This window comes from Prionailurus bengalensis, chromosome D2 (genome assembly GCF_016509475.1).
Source record: "Prionailurus bengalensis isolate Pbe53 chromosome D2, Fcat_Pben_1.1_paternal_pri, whole genome shotgun sequence".
In the NCBI taxonomy this organism is placed as follows: Eukaryota; Metazoa; Chordata; class Mammalia; order Carnivora; family Felidae; genus Prionailurus; species Prionailurus bengalensis.
Genome location: NC_057351.1, coordinates 33286327 through 33302212, shown reverse-complemented (window position 1 = coordinate 33302212; position 15886 = coordinate 33286327). Strand labels below are relative to the sequence as shown.

General features: G+C 34.7%; 1 protein-coding gene and 1 pseudogene across 2 annotated transcripts in view; both read left to right on the top strand.

Annotated features, from left to right (window-relative positions):
• The window catches only part of P4HA1 (prolyl 4-hydroxylase subunit alpha 1), an 88473-nt gene that overhangs the window by 47984 nt on the left and 24603 nt on the right, over nt 1-15886 (top strand). Inside the window, exons 8-9 of one of the 2 annotated variants that reach the window (XM_043596609.1) lie at nt 517-693; nt 3770-3840. In XM_043596609.1, the coding sequence (XP_043452544.1) occupies nt 517-693; nt 3770-3840 (248 nt within the window). Of the gene's footprint in view, nt 1-516; nt 694-2668; nt 2740-3769; nt 3841-15886 lie in introns of both variants that reach the window. The other variant, XM_043596608.1, reaches the window with a different exon arrangement.
• LOC122492880 lies at nt 12944-14570 on the top strand (annotated as a pseudogene).

Genomic DNA, 15886 nt, shown 5'->3' with positions numbered 1-15886 from the left:
TTCATCTTTGCTTTTTAAAACTACCTAACTAAATCTATTTATTTATGCTACAAGCATTTAACTGGGAGGTATTTAGATAAACCTGATGAGGTTTTGTTTTGTTTTGTTTTATTTCTCCTTTTAGAAATTTTTTTTCTGGGTGCTTCCCAGTTAGTTTGTGAAGTTTGGAGCAATGCTGGTCATTCATTTCATATTTTCATAAATATGTCATTATTTCTTTCATATTTAAATATCTCAACTTTATTTTAATGAGACAAGGGTTGGAAGAGAAACCCTACCTTTTTTCTTATATAAGGCCTAACACTTCTCCCAGAAAATAATCATTAATAAACCTTGTAAAGTTCTGAATGTCCCATTTGATGCAAAATACTTGCAGAGTACTGTTTCTTTTGTATAGTCTACCATAAATGCTCTATTTATACACAAACATGATTATTGTTTCTTTTCTGCATAGGAGCAAGCATTAAAAATATTATTACTCTAATATATTTATCATTTTTGTAACTTTATGTTTAGACTCCTCGGAGACAGAAAAAACTCTTTTGCCGTTATCATGATGGAAACCGGAATCCTAAATTCATTCTGGCCCCAGCTAAACAGGAGGATGAGTGGGACAAGCCTCGTATTATTCGCTTCCATGATATTATCTCTGATGCAGAAATTGAAATTGTCAAAGATCTAGCAAAACCAAGGGTAAGTAATTTTTTATCTTTTCTCCTTCTCAGTTTACTTTACCCATGTATCAGTTTTGCCTCTGCAAGTTACAAATATGATAATTGATATGGCAATAATCCCACAGATAGTTTTAGATATTGTTGTCATAACATAATGGAGTTGTTAACTAAGCTCTATGCCAATTTTTCCTTAGTTATTAACACAAGTAGCAAACCCTGCATCTGGGTTTTAAGCACTTAATTATGAAAATCATAAATGAGATTTTTATTGACACTTAAATTTGTGTTTCAGTATCTTCCTGAAAAAGTTTTGTATGTATTTTCGGAACTTTAGTCTCATAGACTAATCAAAGACCAACTTTCTCCTATCTTCTATATTTTTATCTGAAAGAATACTTGAAGTATTTTTATTTCCCTTCTGGCACATTATTACTAGAAAGATATAATTGGGCACAGTCATCATGCTAATTTGAAATAAGGACATCATAGTTTTCTGAATTTAACTCACATAATTTATCTTAAGAAAAACAATTTAATGTAAATACAGTCCCATAAACTTATTGTTTAGCATAGAAATTCTTCTTTTATGAGAATGGGAGAAACACTACCCTTTATGATCTTGCCTTTTTCCCCACCAGCTTGTTCTCATTGAACAAGATCTCCATTTTATATCATTGATAGTAAAATACAAACTGCCCTCACTTTTATAAAGAGACTGTTACACAGGAGTTGGCAAATTTTTTCTATAAAGGTGCAGATAATATATTTTAGGCTTTGCTGGCCATACCATCTGTCACAACTACTCAAGTTTGCCACTGTAGTGCGAAAGCAGCCATAGAAAATATATAAATGAGTGTGGCTGTATTTCAATAAAACTTTGTTTCCAAAAGCAGGTGGCAGTCCATAGTTTGCAGATCCTTGTTATATTAAAAGATTTAATTATCTGGATTTCTGTACTGCAAAATAAACCTAAAGTCAGAATTTTTGTTGTTGTCAAATTTTATGATTCCAAATTGGTACTTTTTGTTTTTTTATCAAAGATTACATTTTAAATGGGAAAGACTGGTTATATATATATATATATATATATATATATATATATATATATATATCCATATCCATCCAAGGGAATTCTTATCACTCTTTCATCATATTGTGCCAGTATTGTCTGAATTCCTATTTTCGTCCATTCTTTGTGGTCTATAAACCAAGTAAACCAAAACATCTTGGTAGAATATTGATTAAGAATGCATTTCAGCTTGGGGATCAAGTCATATATCTCTGGGTTTGGAGACCTCAGTCTTCAAAGGGGATGCCTCAGTTGGATTATTTTAATAAAAAAATTCAAAGGCAATAAAAATTTTATTCTCTTTTGTTAACCTCCAAATCACCCTCCATTTTTTTTTAAAGTTTAAAAGCATTATCTTGGCTGTCATCAATTTCTTACTGTTTTTGTACATTTATGAGTTCTTTTCATCTACCTTTCTGTTAGGTCCCAAGATTATTTCACTGTATATGTGAAATATATGAACATATATATTGAAGGAAGGAAAGATAGATTTTGAAACAAATTTTGAACAACATTAACCTTTGCAGACAGTTGCATCACTAAAAAAATTAAAATAAGAGGTTTGAAATGGATCATTAACTGCAAATAGCCATTCTTGTAACTATAAATTAGACTTCACATTTTAGAAATTTTTCTTTCCTCACAGTCCCATCATCCAACCATTGAAAGAAATTTAATTTCTAATCTCTTTTATGTATCCTCCATTCATGCAAAGCAAAAACAAAATTTTTAAAATAACAAAAAAAAATCCAAAAACTAAAAAACTTCCAAGTCTCAAGGCTTAACACAAGATGACGAAGTCTATGGAGTTATTTTCTCTTTTCATTTTCCTTTGTAAAAATCCCAGAATTCTGACCGGTTGGATAAATGTGATTCCTTTTTTTTTTGTTTTGTAATGCAACTATTTTGATGGTTGGCTTCACAGCTGAGGCGAGCCACCATTTCAAACCCAATAACAGGAGACTTGGAGACGGTACATTACAGAATTAGCAAAAGGTAAGAGATGTGTATGTTGCATATTTTGCCCTCTAACAAGTGTTTTGTACATCCTGCAGGAATTATTCATTTAAGAGAAGTAGGTCATTTTCAGTCTCCAGCTCAAGTCACTGCCTATTTATATACGCATGGGTAAAATGCTTTGTGTTTCACGGGTCTTTCCCTTTAACTAGAAGTTCTCTTTAATCTTTAATTGGTCTGTTATTTTTAGGGAATTAATATGCTTTGCATTTCTCTTCAGGTCAGGAATCCAATCTCCAGGAAATGGCTTGATACTTGTTTTCTGTTTCCTTTTTCTTGCCAAAGGGGGAAAAAAAGAAAAAGAAGCAGCCTGGATTAATCTGGGAGTAGCCTTTGTTTATATAGTTCTCTCACATTCATAAATGCTACAGTGAATTCACATCATCCTTCATGGTGATTGTACTGGCATTTGTTCATTCATCTTGTGAAATACCATTGTCATTTTGAAGTAATCTGTATTCCTCCTGTTGGAGTTATTTTCAAAAACTTGCTGACTTGAAAGCTGGCAATGGAAAGAACAGAGTTATGCTTCTGATCTCAGTCTTCCAACTACTATTATTCATGAACTTAGTTGCCTTTTACTTCGCCAGAGAGACTTAACTACAGTTTTATCTCAGTGAGAGTTTTAAAAAATAAATTTAAAGAGACTATTAACTATTCTTTTGTCACAATACTTAAAGGACATTAAACTTCTAGATCTGAGAAAGCTCCTGTGAAACCCAGTGCTATAAATCATTTACATACAGCTTCAAATGATTTAAAAAAAAAAAAAAAGTGAAAGGACAATAAATCTACAACAAAAATATGTCAACCCATTTTCTCTTGATTTGGAAGTGGCTTTTCATTTATTGCCACCTTTCTAAATGTTTTTGCTGATTTGAAACCATTACCTACCATCCAGACCAATCTGAACTCTTCCAATCACCTGTGGCTTGGCAAAACAAAACAAACAAAAGCCCAAAATTGCCTGCTACGTTAGTAAGTCCTTGTCCTTTCTCTTTTTTTGTAGCTGAGCCGAGCTACAGTACATGACCCTGAGACTGGAAAATTGACCACAGCACAGTACAGAGTATCTAAGAGGTAAGGGAGTAATGGAGAGAATTTTAGTCTTATTTGGACTATTTTCTTTCTTGAGAATCTATTTTAATAAAACCCATGATATGGTTTCTAAGACCTAGGCTTTAAGCATGACAACTATGCCTGAATTTTCATGATAGACTAATAAACAGACATGGTTATGGGACAGTTAACAGAGATTTTCTAGAACTAACTTACTAGATTTCAAAATGCCTGCTGAGACTCCCCAAACTCCCCCTGAAATTGAATTCCTATATTGAAGTAAGAGAAGTTCCCAAAGAACCATCATAGAAACAAGGCCCAATTTGGCTTCTGCAGTAAAAGCAAAGATTTAAAAATCTCTAAGTCACCAGAATAGCTATAGGTATTGAGAAAGGGCATGCCTTGAAGGATTCCATAACAAATCTTTTTAAGTCAGTTGGTTTCAAATTCTTTGCTTTTACCAATGTTTAAAGAGAATTTACTTAAGTTATTAGCTGAAAGACCACTGAAATAATTTTAACAATAGATTACTGTGTAACTAATGTGTATAACTTAGAAGGAATCTGCAGAATAAGTGACATTATTCCAACAGAACTCCTTTTCCATCTATTTATTTACAAAGGAGTTTTCTCAGCTCTCATGAAAATAGAAATATATTAAGTTTGGTCTCATTCTAGAAATAAGTAATATTTATCCACGGTTACAATACCTAATTGAAAATAACGAAATAAGCTCCTTCTATCTTATTATATCAATTTATAAATGTATTTTTGTTGTAGAGAAGTATAATGTAATAAAAAACTTCTAGGAATAGAAATGTATATCTCTAGGACAAGGCTTCTCAACCTCAGCATTATTGATGTTTCAGATCAGATAATTCTTTGTTGGTGGTGGTTGCCCTAAGCTTTGTACAAGCTTAGCTGCATCTCTGGCATCCACTAGATGCCAGTAACACCCTTCCTCCCAGTTGTGACAGTCAAAAATGTTTCCAGACATTGCCAAATATCCCTTGGTAGGTAAAATCCATCTCCCACCCCAAAGACTTCACCTCTCCACACATGTTGAAAGCCACTATTCTAGTATAAAAATAGAATGAAAATGCAGTTCAAGAGGAAAAAAAATTTTGAATATTATTGCTGTAAGTCATAGCAAAAGTACTATGAAGGCTGTCAGAATGCATTGTTTCCCTACTCTTTTTTGGGCAAAGCTCTATGTCCTTTATATGGTAATAACCTTTAACATCCTCACACACATTTCCTGGTTTCCTCACTGTCTGCCCTATACTGCCTGCCCCCCCCCTGCCCCAGGTAGAAGTCATGGAGAAAATTTAATCTCTGTGATATGTCAGGGAGATGAATAAATGGTAAGGATTTGCAGAAACTAATTTGGATAATGTTTTGATACATGATTTATGCTTCTGTGCATTGTAATTAACTCTAAATTTCAAGTTAAACTTCAGCTATTTTTCCATTCTATTACAGAATGTTATGCATGTGTTAAAAAATAAACCCTTTATTTGTGGGGGTAAAAGAAAAAAATTAACCCATTAAAAATAATATTTTATCAAAGATTATTTTTATTATATGGTTTTAGGCATTTTTACTGTCATAAGGCTTTTATCTAACTTCTCCAGATTTGGATGCTTTTAGGAAGCACATAAAATAAAATTTTCATGAACTTAGTTCTTTGGAAGTCCTTTTTGGAAATTTTTTATATATACAATGGACCTTTTGAAGAAATAGCCAGCCCACAGAGTCATTGGACCCTTACCAATAAGGCAAAATAAATTATTCTTGGAAACTTCTTTTTCCTTAAGAACTAAATATTTCTAAACATTTTGAGCTTATTTTTTTAGTATTCTAATTTTATAGCTCTGAGAAGAATTTTATTGGATTTTTTTTTAGAAAGATACAACCATACTTTATATTATATAAGGCAATAGAAGTCATTTAGCCAGCAGCATTAGAAGTTTTAGAAGACTAATACCAGAATAAATTCACCTAATCGCAGCAAAGTGTGCAGAGAGTGTGTTTGTGTTCAAAATTACCTAGTAACAATAGAATTCCACAGCATAGTGATATTTATATTTACCCAAGGAAAATTGTTCAGCAAATCTTTTAAAAATAAAATATATATGTTGAGAGAGGCCGTAACTGTTAAAGAATTGGCTCCATAAAATATCCTATACTTTTCATATTTAACAAATAAAAAGTTTTTGTTATTTTAGGAATTCATTAGCTATGCTGAGACGTTTTCTACCCATCAATGTAAAAATCTGAATTTTGAAGATGCCTACAAGTGAAATAAATGTTTTATATTTCCTTCATACATTATACCTCTGAAAAAGGCATCTCAAATGCAAAGTAGAAGTATTTATGTGTACTGATGTCAGTTAATGTGGTTCCTTTTGCTGTGGGAACATCTGTATTTTGAATGGGTCAGAAAGGAATCTCAAATATCTGTATTTTGAGAAATTTCTCAGTGATTACATCATCTTCTGAGGAAGGAAAATCTGTTCCAGCATCCTAGCAAATAGAATTTTATTTGGGTAAAGTATCTGTGGAAATCCATTACTGTTTATTTATTTTATTGACTTTCTGAACTTTTGGTAAGGCATCTCTGTCCTTTCCTATATTATCCTTTGCGATATTAAAAAAAAAAAAAAATCCCAAACTAAAAATTTACTACAGCTTATTAATGGAAATGCTAATAATTTTGGCTGAATCAGAGAAATGGAATTTTAGTTTTGAAAAGGTAAACATTGAGTTACTGAAAAGGCAGTTTAGTTATGTGAGTTCATTAAGTCCAGTTAAAATAATATAAAGAGATTTGCAAATAAACAATCCACTTAGTGTAGTAGAAAAAGCTTCTTTGATTCTGGTGGGTTATTTTTGGAAGTAGTTTTCATTTTCTTACTCTCAAGTACAGATTTCCTACAATAATGACATTTTCTTATGCTTGAGATTTAATATAAATAAGGAACAAATACAATATAAAAGCATATTAATATACTATAGAAGCAAATACAAATATATTTGAATAATTTCAGATATTTTTAAAATTGGAGTCCCTTTTAACAATGACATTACTCTCTTTTGGGTTGAACAGTGGTTCTCAGATTAAAATAACTGAAATGGACAGATCTATAGTGTTATTTCATAATTGTCCCACTAAAAACCAAAGGGCTGGGATAAATTTCCAGTCTAGGTGATCAGCATTTCTTTGTTAACCATCAAGCGCTTACAGAGAGCAAAACTTTTTTTTTTAAAGACAAGTATTTTTTTTTTTTTTTAGTGTTTATTTTTGAGAGACAGCCAATGGGGGAGGGGCCAACAAGAGGGGGAGAGAGGATCTGAACCAGGGGTGGAACTCACGACCTGGGGGATCATGACCTGAGCCAAAGTCAGCTGCTTAACTGACAAAGCCACCCAGGTGCCCCAAGAGCAAAACTTTTAATAATTCTTGTTTTTGCAAAAAATCACATAGTGGTTTTATATTAGCTATTTGTAAAATGTAAATTTTCACATGTGTTGAGTTAGAAGAAGGTAATGATACTATTCAAATTATACCACTCACATTTTCCTTTGGAACTTTGTAACATTCTCCAAAACCTCCAAAATGAATTTTTCTATTTACTGAACATGAGGTCCTTATTAATGTATTAGAAATATAGTAATGCAGTATGAGAATGTTGTTCCTTAATCAAATAGAGCATTCCAGTGACATTGTAAAATAGCATATATTAGAAGAATAACAAACACTTCTTAATAAAAAAAATTCATTAGAAAGGAAAAAATGTTGAAACATTACTCTGAATATACAACTTAGCTCTTGGGTTCCTGTGATTAAGACCAAAAGGAATATAGTTTGTGTTATCTAATTAGTAACAGAAAAAAGAAACATATAAAATTATCTGGAGAAAGAGATAGGGTTTTCTCATGGCACTAAATTGTGTTGTACGGAAAAAACACTGTATAACTTAGTTGAAATTTTCTTTTCTTTTTTTAATGTTTGTTTATTTTTGAGAGAGAGAGAGAGAGAGCATGTAAGCAGGGGAAGGGCAGAGAGAGAGGGAGACAGTGGATCTGAAAGCTCAATGTGAGGCTTGAACCCATGAACGGGGAGATCATGACCTGAGCTGGAGTTGGACACTTAACAGACTGAGCCTCCCAACAATTTCAATTACACTTGTACAAACAATAAAGCAATGTTCTTCAAATGATTTATCCTGTTACAGCAAATACTGTAACTTTATGTTCTAACTCTGTTGAAAAACACTGAGTACTTAGAAGAGAGAGCCTTGATTTCTTTTGATTTCATTTAGTCCAGGAATGACTTCCAGATTCTAAGGAATAGACAGTTAATATATAATATAGTATCATCGTCTGATACTGAATTTTTTGGCGGTGTTACAACAATCTAAATTCAGGGCTAATTTCTTAGAGTAGATGATAGGTCTATAATAATGTTGCTGAAGACAGATTAGCAGTTGGGGTCCAGATGAAGAAGATGTTTTAAATGTATAGAGTTCTCCAGCTAAAGAAAATCCTATTATGTTTTGGAGAGGTTTTCATATGAAAGTCAAATTAAGTGAAATAACATGCATAAGTAGAATTTATTTTCCACTCTAGTGACTATAAGAGAACCACAATTAAGATAACAGTTTATTTTTTTTATGTTTATCTGAGAGAGCATGCAGGAGGGACAGAGAGAGAGGGAGAGAGGGAGAATCCCAAGCAGGCTCCACACTGCCAGCACAGAGCCTGACGCTGGGCTCAAACTCAAGAACTGTGAGATCATGACCTGAGCTGAAAGCAAAGGTTGGACACATCAACCAAGCCACCCAAGTGCCCCAACAGTTTATTTTTTTTAACCTGTAATCAGTCATTAATGACTTTAACTGCTAAGCCTCAGACCTTCTGTTCATATCATTTATAGTATAACAAGTGCAATTTAAATTTTTTTAAAAATCTAAACAATTAAAATATTTTCCTTCTAGGATTAGCAAAAATTAAAAAGATTGATTCTGGCAAGGATTTTCTGAAATGGGCACTCATAGCATACGTTAGGAGTATAAATCACTTTTTTGGAGAACAGTATGACATCATTTATCAAAATGTGAAAGTCATCTAGCAGTTCCACATGTAGGAGTTTAACCTACGGAGATATTCGCACAAGTATGCAAAGATATACAAAAATTTTCATTATAGTATTGTTTGTAATAGAGAAAAAGTAGAAATAATCTTATTTAACCAGTGCTTTATTGACAGACCTTCATGGTCATTTTGGAAGTAAAGATGGTTTATTTTAAAAAGAAAGGCAGTAGTTAAAAGCACTGTGGAATGGGAATGTAAAATGATATAGTTACTATGGAAGAGTCTGGTATTTCCTCAAAAAGTTAAACATAGGATTACTATATGAACCAGAAATTCCACTGCTAGGTATATACCCAAAAGAATTGAAAGGAGGGACTCAAACATTTACTTGTATACCCGTGTTCATAACAGCATTATTCACAATAGCCAAAAGTTGTAAGCAACCCAGGTGTTCATTCATGGATGAATAGATAAATGTTATATATTCATATGATAGAATATTATTCAAAAAGAATGAAATTCCAATACATGCAACAACATGGATGAATCTTGAGAATGAATAAATGAAAACAAGTAAGTGAAATAACACACAAAAGGACAAATATGTGATTTTACTTACAGTAAGTACCTAGAATAGAAAAATTCATACAGACAGAAAGTGGATTAGAGGTTACCAGGGCCTGGGAGGAGAGGGAAATGGCAAATTATTGTTTAATGGGTACAGAGTTTCAGTTGGGATGATGAGAAAGTTCTGGAAATAGTGATGATGGTTGCACAACTTAGTGAATGTATTTAACACCACTGAATTACACACTTAAAAATGGGTAAAATGGTAAATCTTATGTATTTTTTAAACCACCATATATATATATATATATATATATATTTTTTTTTTTTTTTTTAAACTGAGGTTGTGCTATATGTACTGACTTGGAAAGATGTCAGAAGTATTTTCGGTGGCAGGGGGAAGTATATGTGTATATTGATACGGGAGATGGGAGGGTTGGTAGATTCCTAGTTTTTAAAAAATTCTCTCTGTACATTTGTTTATATACAGGGGGAAATGTTGAGGATATATAGCTATTTATTAGTAGTGTTTACCTGTGAGGAATGGGACTAGGAAAGGAACTTCATATACTTTTGTTTGAAATTTTTATAAGTATTTCTTTTTTTTTAAATTTTTTTTCAACGTTTTTTATTTATTTTTGGGACAGAGAGAGACAGAGCATGAACGGGGGAGGGGCAGAGAGAGAGGGAGACACAGAATTGGAAGCAGGCTCCAGGCTCTGAGCCAGCCCAGAGCCCGACGCGGGGCTAGAACTCACGGACTGCAAGATCGTGACCTGGCTGAAGTCGGACGCTTAACCGACTGCGCCACCCAGGCGCCCCAGTATTTCTTTTTTTTATGTTTGTTTATATTTGAGAGAGACAGACAGACAGTGCATGAACAGGAGAGGGGCAGAGAGAGAGAGATGGAGACAGAATCTGGAAGGCAGGCTCCAGGTTCTGAGCTATCAGCATAGAGCCCGACGCAGGGCTCGAACTCACAAGCCGTGAGATCATGTCCTGAACCAAAGTAAGACATTCAACTGACTGAGCCACCCAGGCGCCCCAAGTATTTCTTTTTTTAAGTAGCTTTATTGAGATATATACATACCATACAGTTCATCCATTGAAAGTGTACAATTCAGTGGCTTTTAGTATATTCAGAGAGTTGTGCCTCCATCGCCATAATCAATTTTAGAACATTTTCATTACCTGAAAGAGAAATTCTGTACTCCTTAGCAGTAACTACTCAATCATCAATTCACCCCCCTCTAAGCCCAGTCCTAGGTGACCACGAATCTACTTTCTGTTTTTATGGATTTGCCTGTTCTGGAATAAAATCATATAATATGGGGCCTTTTGTATCTGGCTTCTTTCACTTACCATGTTTGTAAGGTTCATTCATGTTGATGTATGTATCTGCATTTCATTCCTTTTCATGGCTGAGCAATATCCCATTGTATGGATATACCACATTTTATCTATTTTATTCATCCATTGATAGTGGCGTTGTTTCTACTTTTTGGCTAATATGGATATTGCTGCTCTGAAAATTCATGTACAAGTTTTTATGTGAATGTAAGTTTAAATTTCTCTTGGGTATAGACTTAGGAGTAAAATTGCTAGGTCATATGGTATCTCTATATTTAACCATTTGAGGAACTGCCAAACTTTTCCAAAGTGGCAGCACCATTTTACAATCCAACCAGCAATGTATGGGGCATTCCAGTTTCTTCACATCCTCACCAACGCTTGTTATTATCTTTTTGATGGTTATGGCCCTCCTAGTGGGTGTGATGTGCTATCTCATTGTGGTTTTGATTTGGATTTCCCAGTGGCTGATGATGTTGAGCATCTCTTTATTGGCTGCTTATTGGCCATTTGTACATTTTCTTTGGAGACTGTCCATTCAGATCCATTGCACATTTTGGTATTGAGTTATTTGTCTTTTATTTAGTGGTAATAGTTCTTTATAGATTATAGATTCAAGTCCTTATCAGACTTTTGATTTGCAGAAATTTTCTTCCATTCTGTGAGTTGTCTTTTAACCTTATTGATGGTGTCCAATGAAGCACAAAATTTTTTTTATTTTGATGCTATCCAGTTTACCTATTGTTTTGTTGTTGCTTATAGTTCTTTTTTGAGAGAGAGGGGAGAGAGAGAGGGAGAGAGAAAATCCCAGGGAGGCCCCACATTCAGCACAGAGCGTGTGGGGCTTGATCCCATGACTGTGAGATCATGACCTGAGCTGAAATCAAGAGTTGGATGCTTAACTGATTGAGCCACCCAGGCTCCCCTGTTATTACTTGTTCTTCTGATGTCATAGCTAAACCAGTGTCTAATACAAGGTCACAAAGATTTACACTTGTATTTTTTTTTCTAAGAGTTTTATAATTTTACTTCTACATTTAGGTCTTTAATCCCTTTTGAGGAGTCATACACACACACACACACACACACACACACACACACCCCGTAGGGAAGTAGGGAGTCCAATTTCTTTCTTTCACATGTGGTTATCCAGTGTCCTTGGACTATTTGTTGAATATAACAACCATTTCTTGCTTTTATAATTTTAAAAGTGTAAAGTGAAAGTTTGGAATGGTAATTTGCTAGAATAGCAAGAGTGAAGGCGTTCTTGGTAGCAGGAGACTTCAGGCTGAAGAGTAAGCATTGTCAAAGAAAAGATTAAAGATAAAGAGGCAGTGATTGATAGAATGAGGCCTGTGGAGTTAGAAAGGGTAGGTTCAAAAACATAGATAAAAGATCCAGCCTTTGTAAGGCTGAAGGACAATACTTCTACCAGAATATAAGAGAAAAGGTAAGAATAGATGCTTGTGGTTGCAGGGACGGAAGTTGCAGGTAATAGAAGTAGGAGACAGGTTCTCTGTGGGTGATAGGATGGGACAGGAACAATTATCAGGATGCATTTAGTTTAAAATTTTAAGAGAATATTTACCAATCTTGTGTTGCAGTTAGCTATAAAAATCAAGTCAGTAGTTTGTTGCTTATAAAGTTCAAAAATCTGTCAAATTGTTGCCAGCCAAAACGGTAGCTACACCAACATACCAGATTAGTTCCTGGTTCTCCTAGCAACTCAGTCAGAATTGGGAGAAATAAGTTCTTAATATATGTATCAGCTATACCCTTTATAATAATAAAATTCTTGGATCCTTCCTTTTCCTGCTCTGCTGAGGAATTCTACTCAGCCAGTCCCTATAAATTTGTAAGAGATCACGAGACAAATAATTATGGTAATATTGAATAAATCTTGGATTGGTTCTTTTTTTTAATGTTTTTATTTATTTTTGAGACAGAGAGAGACAGAGCATGAGCAGGGGAGGGGCAGAGAGAGAGGGAGACACAGAATCTGAAGCAGGCTCCAGGCTCTGAGCTGTTAGCACAGAGCCTGATGCAGGGCTTGAACTCATGGACTGTGAGATCATGACCTGAGCTGAAGTTGGACGCTCAACCGACTGAGCCACCCAGGTGCCAGTCTTGGATTAGTTCTGAGAAATCTCCAGGATTCATTTATTCATTCAGCAGAAATAAATTGAGATCTGCTATGTGCCAGACACTGTAATAGGTTCTGCAGATATAGTAGGGAGCAAAACCAGGCAGACTTTATATGTATTTAGGACTAGTAGTTGAAAGAAGACATCTTAAACAACAAATTAATATATAATTACTGTGATAAATTATACAAAGTAAGAATATATGGTACTATAAAAACATTAGGGGCAGCTGCCTTCTCCACTTCCAGGTGCATGGAAGTAGCCTCCCCCTGATGTACTTTAGCTGCAGGCAGTTGCTAGCTCGAGATTAATGATTTTGGGGGGGTACAGCTGCCACTACCCTCCACCCTGTCAACCAAGGGTGATTCCCATAGTAGCATCTGGCAGGTGCCCACCAAAATCAGTGTGGTGCTGTTATATATCAAAAGTACCACAACCTTGATTGCTTTTGTGAAGAGCATTTTATTTCCTTACATCAAAGAAAATGTTAAGTTACCTGCAGACAAAAATACTTATTAATTCTTGGAAAGAAGAAGAGTGCCAGAGGACCTCAGTCTTTTGAGGTAACAGGCTGAAGAGGATTCCTATCAGGATGAGGTGTTTTTGACCTCTGCAACATCTGGGAATGGGGTGGATGATCTGCAGTAGATGACCCAGGCTGTGGTAGATAATGTGTGCTGGCAGATGTCTCTGCATGGAAAGACCATGGTACTGACAAGTGCACGTCTTCATGTAGAAGGCAGCATTTAACAGCTGGGAGAATGAAAGCAGCATTCTTTGAGGATGTAGTTCCAGCAGTTAGGAAATGGAGAGAAGCTGGAATGAAGGTGTATATTCTTCAGAGAGCATAGAGACATAGAAATTATGACTAGTACATTTTACAGAGGAAGATATTCTTGAGCCTGTTGATAGTTACTTTGATGCCAAGGTTGGGCAGAAAGTGGAGAGTGAGAGTTATTGAAAGACTGCAAGTAGCATTGAATGCTCAGTCAACAACAACCTGTTTTTGACATGTTACTGTGGAGGCTAGTGCTGCTGAGGAAGTAGACTTGCATGTAGCTGTGGGGGTGAGACATGGCTAAGTGGGGTTAAGAAATGATGAAAAGCCTATAGCCTCATCAAATCATTCAGCAAATTGTTTGTCTTCTTCAATCTAGGAAAAGATTTCTAAGGAAGACAAACTGTTTCTCATAGTTTGTCCCTGTAGTCTCATTTTATTTTAATGGTAAAAGTAGCTTACTTTAAAAATACATATATACACATGTGCAAATATGTATGTGCTCAAATTACCTTCTACAGATACATGAGTGATAAAACTCTCCATTCAGTGAAATGAAACATTTTTAAATCTATTATATGTAAATTGCTTGAAACTATAACACTAACCACTACTGAGGATAAAGTATAGTCAATAGAAAAAACTAACAGAACAAATGTGTCATGTATCAGGTCATATACCAAAATGGAGAGCCAGTTTTGAGCAATGTTTTAGAAGCTTTGCTATTTTAAAATCTGAAAGTGTTTTAAAGTCATATATTTAAAAAAATTTTTTTAAATGTTTATGTAGTTTTGAGAGAGAGAGAAAGAGAGAGACAGTGTGAGCGAGAGAGGGGCAGAGAGAGGGAGACACAGAATCCAAAGCAGGCTCCAGGCTCTGAACCGTCAGCACAGAGCCAGGCATGGGGCTCAAACTCATGAACCACTAGATGATGACCTGAGCCAAAGTTGTACGCTCAGCCAACTGAGCCACCCAGGGGACTCTCAAAGTCTTATTTTTAAAAATAAAAGATTGCCCGTGTTTAATTGTGAGAGAATAAAATTTAGAAGATTACAACAGCTACATTTCTCAATATGTGCTTACCTATATACAAAAGACAAAGATAGTTGCCTGTGCTCCACTAGAGGGCAAAATTAGAAAACTCACTTTAGTCTTAAACACGAGAGTGTATGTTACTTAAGAAGAAACTTGCTAATCATTGTGGGATCCACAGTGATCCACAGCTAATCATTGTGGGATCCCATTGTGGGATTTCATTTCATGATTATCAGTGAAAAAGGTACATTAATGTAATAGCTAAAAAAGAGATGTGGTTCTTAATGTTTCAAAAAACAGTCCTAATCCTGTCAATTGTGATCATTCTAGATTTTATAGCTGCCTTTCTGACAGTATCTTAGCACAGTTTGAGAAAGTATATTATTATTATTTACTATTTTTAAAATGAACTTACTGAAATCAATCTGTCAGATCAAGAAGAATTCTATATATTTTCTTTTGAAATGGGTATGAGAAATGTAAATTTTATAACAGTATTACTTATCCTGGTTCAGTTCTTATAGCATGTCATGTCAATTTAATGTTGTGATTAGTAAAAAAACAAAAAAAACACAAAAAAAACCTTCTTTGTCCTTTTTTGTCCTATTCCTCTTACTAAAATAAAAAATAAGCAGTTTGACAGGAAGGAGTGAAGGAAAGCTTCTCTGAAGAAGAGATGACTAAATTGATAATCCAAAGCCTTATCTTTACAAAATGAAAAAGAAAAATATTTGTGGCAGAGAGAAGAGCATGTGCACTAGCCTTGGGGCTTGCTGGAACATGTTCTTGAAGAAGTGATGCTGGGGTACCTGAAGAGAGACCGAATATAGTAGTAGAAGTTCTAAGGGAGACTAAGACCGAGCAACCAGAGAGACTGAAGGAATCCTGAAGAATGAGTGAGTGAGGAGGAGTTTCAAGGATGAACATACAGCTGTTACTAGAAGGGCAAATACGATGAAAATTGGAAACATTTTTTTGGATTTAGTAGCACAGTAGTTATGGGTGATATTAGCCAGAGCAGTTTTGGTGGAGTGATAGGGACTGAGGCAAGGTTGGAATGGATTAAGAAATGAAGAGTTGGGTGCTTGGCTGGCTCA